Consider the following 10,458-nt stretch of genomic DNA (forward strand, 5'->3'; position numbering starts at 1 on the left):
AACAATGCATTAACGATGTACTTCATTTAAATTTGTTTCACGTATATAAACTCAAAAATTTTCCCTAACAGTGATAAATTTTGGTAATATTATTCAGTTCATATGGTGGACCCGTGTTTAAAGTTCAGAGTTCCAAGATTGGAGCAGAGAGGCGCTGTTTGATACCAGCTCCGTGCGCCAGTTTCTGGTCAGAATCGGCGAGGAGGCCGGGCGGTTAAAGCACTGAAGAATTCAAGCAGTAAGTTGCGAGTTCGAGACCGCAAAATGCTGTGAATGTTCTGCGATGTTAAGAATCGGCGACAGGCCTACGGCCTAATAAACGCTGACACCGCTATACCTCTATATGTATATACATGGCATTACATCTGATCGCGTAATGTTTTGTTTTATCAACGACCCTTTTCTCAAAATAAAAAATTAAGTATCAATGTGTCATTGTCTAATTTTATTAGGAATCTAAATATTTCAATATATGAGTTGCAGCTAAAAATGTCATCCTACCCAAAATATGTAGATAAATGTCGTTAAAAAATTAGTGTCATTCAGATACTGGGAATTAGGTATCAAGATATGGCTTAGGTCGGGCGCGAAATTGTTTACATGTTCATAGTATAATTGTTGAATCGCACGTGGATGCCCACGCTTATGTCATCTCAGCCTTGAGCTCCGGAGTGAGGCTGCCAAGCAAGTTTTTGCGGGTCTGAAACAGTAAATTGAAGGCTAAAATGTACGTCAAATAAGCATTATTATTCCTGTTATAAATTTAATAATGAAATCAGCCTTCTTCAACTGAATCGTAATTGAGGGCCAAAATTAAGTTAAGATGGCCTTGGACTGTTCAACTACCTGCGTAGTGCGTACGTCCAAACAAAATAAATTTGGTTTTTCCTCCATTATAATACGAGTAATACTATGCAATTATATCTACGATGAATGAAGGAATTGTGCAGAGCTCAATTACTGCAGAGCTTCTCTAATTCTTGGTAGATGTCTTGCAAAATTTCATTATCTGGCAAAATGGCCATAAAGTGTTATCAGGTCCACGAGTTTCAGAACTTGAATTTGATTTTAGATCCAAATCCAATTGTATATGTAGATTTTCAACATTACTTCCAACGTGAATTTCACACCTTAATTCAAAATAAATATCAATATTAAGTTATTAATGGTAAGATATCTAATGGTAACATTAGAACAGGGACATTTTCCAAATTCATCGCTTCTATAAATGAATGCATGATTTAAGAACGAGTTTTTATTTTCGCGTATGCACGATCTTGAAAGATATTTAGTATGTTCGTTTCAGTAGTTGATGTTTCATTTTCTCGGTAGATCAATCTGGATATTACTGGCTGTCAGAAATAGCAGTTATTTCATTCTTAGTACATCGGCGGGGGGAAACTATTGTCTGTCAACAATAGCAGTTGTTTCATTTTCAGTAAATCGGTGAGAGAAATGAGTGGCTGTAAGCAATAGCAGTTGTTTATTTTTCAATAGCTCAGTGTAGTGGGGAAATCATTGGTGTCCAGTGCATATGAGCTGGTCCAGAACTATTGCCATCGGTCGAGTGAATGCCAGTCAACGGGTAAAAGATTGAAGTAAAGTTCAACAATAGACTTGAGGCCAAGAAGGAAACATTTGGGATAATGCCAAGAATTTTGTGCTCCAGCTCCCAAATGTCAAAGCTCGAGGTCGCACCCTCGTCTTTGGCTTAGAGCTGAAATATTTATTGAAATATATGCATATGATTATCGCGATACTCGCCTCAGTTGCGCATTTCAATCAGTCCTCTAACTTATTCCATGCCATTTTGTCATCGCTTAAATAATATTGAAGTAATCGATCGTATACGCATATTTTATCCATTCATCAATCCAGATACATGTACACCCACAATCAAATATATGGGGATATTGGCTTTTAAATGCCTTTAACGTTCGAAAAATTTAAAATAAATTCCTTTTAAAAATTAACATTTTCTCAGATAATGAAAGATTGCAGAAAGTTTCATTTTCAAACTCAAGAGGCAAAACTAAAAACAAAATTCGTCGATTGTAAAAAAAAAACTGAATCGAAAGATTTGAGTTAAATCGCGGTTAACTAGGAAATCCGAGTGTTTGAAAGACTCGGCCTGAATTAGAGTTAGGCGGAACTCGTTGTCATAAACGCAGTCAAATTGCGTTCATGAATTCAGAACTCTAATTCGCGTGCAGTATTTTTATTTCATATTGAGTGTTCAGAATGCATAGCCTCATCCCAGAGCGTTCATGAGCTATCCGAGCAAGTTCCAAGTTGTGAACTCAAGAAGCGGGAGCAAAAATAGAACAAAAGTCTCTACATAATTTATTCGATCGCATAATGCCAGAAAGCACACGACTTTTAACAAGGCTTACATACAGAGGAAGGATAGGTCTGCTCAGGCACAATGAGCTGAAGGACGTTTGATTTTACATTGCGCAGACACGAGCTGAATGTTCACACCTAGAATTGAATGTTCAAGTTTTTAATGGCGCCTGTGAGCTGCTGAATTAAAAATTAATACAGGGAGTGTTGCGTCTTTGGAGCGTCGCTTTTTAAGCAACATTTACAAAAAAGCCGTGGCTACTTACAGCTATTTTTATCTACAATTCGTTGTTAAATAATATCACAGGTATGTCGAATCATGCAGCACCGGCTTCAGCTTCGGCTTCAGCCTCTCCAGCTTCTGCGGCTTCTCCGGCTTCACCTGCTTCTCCGGCTTCAGCTTCAGCTCCGGCTTCAGCTTCAGCTCCAGCTTCCGCCTCTGCGGCTTCCCCAGCTTCAGCCTCGGCCTCAGCGGCCTCTGCCTCAGCTCCATTGGCCTCGCCGTTGGCCTCAGCCCCGTTGGCTTTACCGTTAGCTTCTGCTCCATTGGCCTCAGCCCCGTTAGCTTCTGCTCCATTGGCCTCAGCCCCGTTGGCCTCAACAGCCGCGGCACCACCCCGGGCCTTCATAACGGCGGCGAAATGAGCTTGTTTAGCGGCAACGACAGCGGGTTCGTCATCGGGGAAGATGAAGGACTGGAACTGAGGATCCACGGCGTTGGCAGCGGGGTTTGCAGTAGGAACGACTTCAGCAGCTGGAGCAGCAGCGGCAGCAGGTGCAGCTTCGACAGCAGCAGCAGGTGCAGCTTCAGCGGCAGCTGGGGCAGCAGCAGAGTCAGTGGCAGTGGCAGGAGCAGCAGCAGCAGCAGAAGTGGACTGAGACTGGAGATTGGACAGGAGAGCCTGGATCTGATCAGCTGATGGTTGAATTGGTGATAGTCCGCCCTGTTGGTCGGCGACCAAGAAAACGAACTGGGGTCTCGCCACGCAGGCTGACACCAAACAGAGAGCAACCTGCACATCATTGAAGACAGATTGTTAATAATAAACTAAATTGCTTTCACATTTGTTATGTTAACACTTTATCCTTACTTGGTACACGCGATTCGTCACTGCCTCGAATCTGTTTCGAGCTAATTAACACTTATTTCCTATAGCTTGTCAGTCAGCTTTCCTTGTATTTGCGTGTGTTGTTGATATTGTCACGTTTTTTATGCAGAAAAATTTACCCGTTCCATCTTTGATCGATCTTGAAACTTGTTCGTATTATTGAGTCTTGAAGATGGAAAAGCATCAAAATATTTCATCATTTTCATTCATATCTGTAATCATCAAATATGATGTCGATGTTGGTGTTGTTCTTGAAGTTCATACCTAATGATGAAAACGCTCAAAATATGAGACGGTCTCAACACATTTTGAAAATTTTTTCTCTCGAGAGTTCAAAAACAGGAGATTGAAAATTTACATATAGGCCCAATAATTTTTAGAGCATTTTCTCATTTATGAAAAAAAATCACTATATTGTACTCGCCATGTCCGTCTGTCCGTCCGGCTGTCCGTCCGGCTGTCCGTCCGTCCGTCCGTCCGTCCGTCCGTGACTTCACGTTTTCGTCGACGAGAAAATGCGCTCTCTGTCACTCACTTCAGTTAGTACTGAGTTATATTTTCTACGGTTCGGCCAACTACTCTGGGTTTCATTATTTCTTTGAGATTTGAACCGTTATTGGCCTTCGAGCGAGGCCTCCGATCATACTGCTATGTTCTTCCGCAATGGAACGATCTTTTTGATTTCCATATTGCATAATAGTAACTATTTTATGTACGTAATATGCAAGAAAACCGCAAATTTAATAACCTTCAATAACATGTAAAATTTGTCGATTATTTAAATACAACCGCTGCTTATTGAATTACATAATTTGTTGATAAATAATGAAATATAACCTTGTGCAGCACACTTCTTTATATGCCATATTGCCTTACATGGCATATGTATACATGCATAGTAAACGAGCTTAATGTCTTACCAAAAATTTGATCATGATGCTGTATGTTGCTGGACTCGACACTGTAGAGAACTGGCCACTGCAACGGGCGCAGTGGCTTATATAGCGTAACCAGCGCGTGCGGAAGTGGCCGTAGCATGGGTGCCTTGAAAGGGATTTAGTGTCTGATGGCCAAGTCACCGAAATCCACTAATAAAGGAATAAAAAAACTATTTTCCTCATAATATTTAACACAAATATTCATTAAAAATTTGTATAAATCATATGCAATAGTTTTGACGAAATTAAAATCAATTGCGAACTAGCTGTGGTGAAATCCTGTTCTGGAACGTTCGGGAAACCGAGTAATTTTTTGTAAAAGAAATTGACATTTTACTGGGGTTGTTCTATATGTCTGCCTGCCTCCCGCGCTCCTGGAATGCCGCTGCGGTTAGAATGATGGAATTTTTTTATGCCTGATTACTGGTTTATATGATATGCTTCCGTAATTATGTTAGTGAAATGCCACCCCCACTATCAGCTATTATTAATATTAGTGAAATGCTATTCCATAGACTCAGCTATACCATAGACATGAACGAAATTTCACCTCATACATTAAGCCATACTGTTGCTGGAAACAATTAATTTTGCTGAATAATTTCATTTTACAACAGTTTCACTTTGTTCAGTATTTCGAAGAAATGAATGTATTTTCATATGTATGTCATATCACATTTATTTGCATTCACTATATTCAGTGTTAATTGCGCAATTCTGACACACATCGTTGCCACTTAGTTCATTAAATTTAACAAAAATGTGTGATTCGATGCATTGTTTCTGGACGTTCACTTTCAATAAACTTCATAACCTTAACCCCTTCAATACATTTTTTAAATCTCTATGTATATTCAATGTTATTAAATGATCTCAGTGGATTGTTAAAACAACATGGCGACATTCATTTGCTCATGCGCTTATAACCAAATTTTGGTCGACACTCATGGAACACCAGCAATAACTTTTATTTTATATGCGATTGACTGTCGGTATTATCTCACAACACATGAACAAATTAAAACTCAGGGTACTGAACCTTCAATAAAAAAACGTGTATTATTGATGTAATTGATTTTTATGACGCTAAAGGATGGTCAATATAGGAGCAAGATCTGCGATTTTTTGGCATTCTTTGTGATTCTTTCTAATTTCTTCGAAATATGTTGTTTAGTTAGCAACTGTCGACAAAACTCGCGGCGTGGAATTCGTATAATAAGTTGCGGGAGCTGTGAAAATAAATATATTTTACCAAAACACTTCCCCAATTATGCGATGGACTCCGGGTTCCAAGAACTGATCGTCATCGCATGATTTTCCTATGAATTTCAGTGTGAAGGCTGAACTGGATGAGCGTCACGAATGGCGAAGGTTGATCCAAAAAACAAACATGACAGCGTGATTGGAGTTGCGTCAAAAATTCTTGCTTTTTATGTGCCTCTTGAAGTTCGGTTGTTGAATGTGGAATGCGCAGCTGCGACGCCATGCAAGGTTACAACCTTCATATTAAGTCCCATCAATGTGGCTTCATGAGCGTTTCCGGATAAATTCCAGCCTCCCTTTATTGTGAAGGTAAATGGCGGACTTATACGCCAACTATTTGAATGTGTTTAGAATCGGCAAGGTTTTCAAACCCCTTAACAGTCTTCTCAGCTTAAAAGGTAATAAGTGCAATAGATTCAGCTGAGAATGGCCCAGAAAATGAGTCAATAGACGCATTATTTGGAGCGATGGAGGGTTTCAAAAGGCAAAGTTTTTCAGAAGGCATCTCGGCGCCTGTGCCGCGAATGCCAAGGCCGCAGCGCGAGGCGTTACAGGTGCAGATTTTGCGTAGCTACTCCCCACGCTTTCATTGCTCACCAAAAATTTCTCACTGTCCCGCACGAAAATAATTTTATTTCTCTAGTATGAATAAAATATTTATTTACTTCTCTGCGTACTAGAACACCATGTAGTGAAAGTTCCATAGGTGCTCGCCTTACCAGCTCCCTTACATCGGTTTACTTTCAAACAAACAGTAAGGTCGCGTGTAGTTCAATCTATCCACCACGGAAATTTCGACGCCGTGAGCCGTACATAGGGTGCCCGATCCTTCCTGGTCAAGCCTGATCCAAGGACCATTCAGCTGCACATTAATTCATGCTTGTGTCGCGCGTTGGTTTTTCTCCATCACTTGTAAAATAAACGACGAGTTGTTCCATGCCGTAGTCCGATAGGTCAAAAGTCCCAGACGAGCTGCCATCGAAGGTCGTTCTTTTGCAGGCACGGGCGTTACTTTTTTTTATGTCTTGCGCAATTATGATGAGTCGTACAGAAATAAACTTAGTATAGTCTAAGGAAAACCCATAGTTTTGCATACCTGAGTTTTCGGTCAGTCCGACCTACTTGAATTGCACCATGCTGGTTGGTTACACGAGTTAGGACCTTATGTCTTTTTCTCTATTATTAGTTTTGTGTTCCGAAAATACAACGAAAATTAGAATGGTACAACATTCCGAGTTGAATTGGCAAGGTTCTGTCGTAGGTCACGTAGTCGAATTTGATCTAGTGGACTGTAATTTCTAAAATAAGAATTTTTTGTAGTTTCAACAATGAGAGGTGGAGGTCCATTATTTTTGTGAGTGTTTTTAGCCAATGTGGGGTAATGTCTGTCATTTTTGCCTATGTTATCAGCAGGTGACAAGTTAAAATTCGTTATTGTTAACGATTACCGTTTGACTGTCACACATGCATATGTGCGTGAGTGTTGATATCGAGTACTTCGATTTATCAGCAGGATCTTTTTTTATTGACTACGAAAAACAAATTGAAATTGTATTCACACTATATAAATTACTATGTTTGATTGCAACTTTAATAATAATAATTTATTAATTGGAACTTACTGATCCCAACTGATGATTAGTTCGCACATGGACTCGTGTTGATGGCCTCACCAAGTTCAACGTTTACTCTCGAGACAAACCCGAACTTCAGCTAGTGGATATCAACTGCTTCACTATAGCGTTCAAAAAAGTTTGTAATGAAGATTTATACTGGTTTAGTAGTATGATTCAAACCGATACAGTAGGAGAGTTCAAATTACTCCAGTATAACATCAGATCGCTTCAGAAATAGGATTCAAATCTGTGCAGTAAGATGATTCAGGCTGGTTGAATAAGAGAGATTTGACTGCATCGGGGGTTCGAATCTAAACTAATTAAGTGGTAGTACTCATGCAACTTTACTTGGATGATTAAAATTGTATTTCATGATGGGATAAATAACTTCAGTGGGAGAGGGCAAACTTGTTCTATTAAGGGGGTTTTAAAGCTGGTTCACAAGGAGGGTTCAGACTGGTTCTGCGCGAATGGGAGTAAAAAAGCCTAAACTGGTTGAGTGTGAGGAGTAAAACAAGCCCATTAAGCAGTTTAAAATTGTAAAGTAAAATTGTTAAACTGGTTTAGTAGGTAAATGTGGCTAATCTGGTTAAGAGAAAGGAGTTGCAATGGTTCAAAAATCAATGAAGTGGTGTTTAACAAAAATTTCACTGGGAAATTTAAATATAATACACCAGCATAGAAATTTTCCAAAACACGCGTCGAGTTATTTCAACGAGCAACTTTATCATTAGATATTTATTTTCAATAAAAATATTATTTTATCAAGTGAAAATATGTATTTGAAGTATAACCCAGTTGTCCAAATGCAATCAAATATAAATCCCGATTCAAATTATTGTACTGTGTATCAAAGAAAATTGTTATACGATGTTTTTTTATATTTTAACCTTATATCACACATATTCTCTACAATCTAATAAAACTCCTCATTATCTAACTTTAATATAAATAATTTTTTATTAGTTGCACACTTTTTTGAACATCGCTTCATGATTCAGCCACAAGGCTTTTTCTGACATCTGATGACCTCGCTGCTTATCTAAATTCGTTTGGACCTAATGTCATGGAGGCAATCTTGCGAAGACGTTTCCGCTTGCGTGTTCGTTTGCCAGGTCTGATCGTGGATACGATCACCACAGGTCTATTGGACCATGTTCATCAGGTCTGATCGTGGATACGATCACCACAGGTCTATTGGACCATGTTCATCAGGTCTGATCGTGGAGACGGTCACCGCACGTCTATTGGATCATGTCACCACAGGTCTATTGGACCATGTTCATCAGGTCTGATCGTGGATACGATCACCACAGGTCTATTGGACCATGTTCATCAGGTCTGATCGTGGAGACGGTCACCGCACGTCTATTGGATCATGTTCAACAGGTCTGATACTGGATACGAATCGCGCAGGTCTATTGGACCATGTTCATCAGGTCTGATCGTGGAGACGAACAGGTCTATTGGACCATGTTCATCAGGTCTGATCGTGGAGACGGTCACCGCACGTCTATTGGATCATGTTCAACAGGTCTGATACTGGATACGAATCGCGCAGGTCTATTGGACCATGTTCATCAGGTCTGATCGTGGAGACGAACACCGCAGGTCTATTAGACCATGTTCATCACGTCTGATAAGGGAGACGGTCACCGCACGTCTATTGGATCATGTTCAACAGGTCTTATACTGGATACGAATCGCGCACTATTGGACCATATTCACCAGGTCTGATAGTGGATTTTGGAGTCTTTATTGTTAAACAGCCAAAATATATAAGCTCACCCATATTTTTTGCTCCCAAAAATTTGGCGTGATTTTTTACCATAACCAGAAGTAATATTGGCCAAAAACTCTATCAGAAGACATCAAAACCCTTCAAAGTGTCAAAGTGTTCTCAATGAGTTTATCACGTTGGTGATCAAACAGAGCCTAGGCATGGGCTTCACAGTGCTGTTAACTCTAATAGGTTTTTATTTAATAGCCTAATCAACTTATTAATTACTACAATAGATTTACTTGAGAATTTCGCTCTCACAGTTAAATGTCGTTCTGAATAATTGTAATAGAATGGGAATATTTCAACTAAATAAGTCGGTGGTGAAATTGCGTGCCTGCATGTAATATGACAACAATGTCCAATTTTTATTGTCCGTTGTCCATGATTAATCAGGGATCAATTGCAGCTATTCAGCTTCCAAGCATTTGTATAATGCATTTAATTATTTGTTTGATTATGAAGACGGCCACGACTCACGAGTCAAACATCAACGATCAAACAGCCATTTATGATAGCTGGGCAGTGCCGTCGTAATCCAAATCACAATTTCACTATAAAACGCCACCGAAATTAACGGTTTAATGGAAAGCTTGACATCAACTTATCACAATAATTACGTACAATGATGAACCGTTGATACTACCTACTAGTGTATGAAAATAGCTCCTCTATTTGAAAATATTATAAAATAAAAAATTTCTGCAATTATAACCTTTCATATTTTAAATATAAATTATATAAATTAAGTATTAAGCAGATTGCCAGCACCGGCTAGACGTAGGTTCTTTACAACAACCGTAATTGCAAGTGGCATAAAAATATCCTTAACTGCAATAAGAGACGCACACGCCACAAGACCTCGGCCGTTCCCTGGCCTGAAATAGTTGTGTTCAAATGTCAAGTGAACAAATCATGGCAACGTCCTTGATGATCTGCTGGCATGCCTTGCAGTTCCTTGTCTCCTCAGCGACCGCTCCGCCTCGCTCGACCGTCCTAGCTGTGTTTTCTGCCGATCACAGACGTCGGGCATCGATCTTCAATCGACAAGGTAATTTTCGATTATTTTTTGGCAGACATTGATCAAGAAGATCAATGCAGGCTGAAAAAGAATTAGTTCAACATTTCCTAGATGGCGTAGCAAAATATATTTCAAAGTATTAATTTTCGCCCTACTAACGACATGAAAGATTTTGCAATTTGTTTATAGTTTATTTATACAAATCCAGTACCGTATCAAGGTAAACATACTTAAATGATACATGGCTCGGGCATTCATGAAATCGCAAATTTTCACGCTTGTAAAAGGAATGAAAACTAAAATGTTAGTTAGCAACTATGCAATACGGCGGCGGCAATGTAATTTTTGGGTGGCAAGGCAGCTTCAGACTCGTTGCTAAATATAATTT

The 10,458-nt window shown here is 39.4% G+C and overlaps 1 protein-coding gene across 1 annotated transcript; it reads right to left on the reverse strand.

Annotated features, from left to right (window-relative positions):
* Window positions 1-2,330: 2,330 nt before the first annotated feature.
* Window positions 2,331-4,421, reverse strand: LOC108679512 (cytochrome c1). Its single transcript, XM_018168140.2, has 2 exons — window positions 4,373-4,421; window positions 2,331-3,356 (listed from the first exon to the last, which is right to left on the reverse strand). Exons 1-2 carry the CDS (start codon window positions 4,385-4,387, stop codon window positions 2,661-2,663), a joined length of 711 nt encoding a protein of 236 aa, XP_018023629.1. The 5' UTR covers window positions 4,388-4,421; the 3' UTR covers window positions 2,331-2,660.
* Between the last annotated feature and the right edge of the window lie 6,037 nt (window positions 4,422-10,458).

Source organism: Hyalella azteca, unplaced genomic scaffold (genome assembly GCF_000764305.2).
Source record: "Hyalella azteca isolate HAZT.00-mixed unplaced genomic scaffold, Hazt_2.0.2 contig1112, whole genome shotgun sequence".
NCBI classification, from domain to species: Eukaryota; Metazoa; Arthropoda; class Malacostraca; order Amphipoda; family Hyalellidae; genus Hyalella; species Hyalella azteca.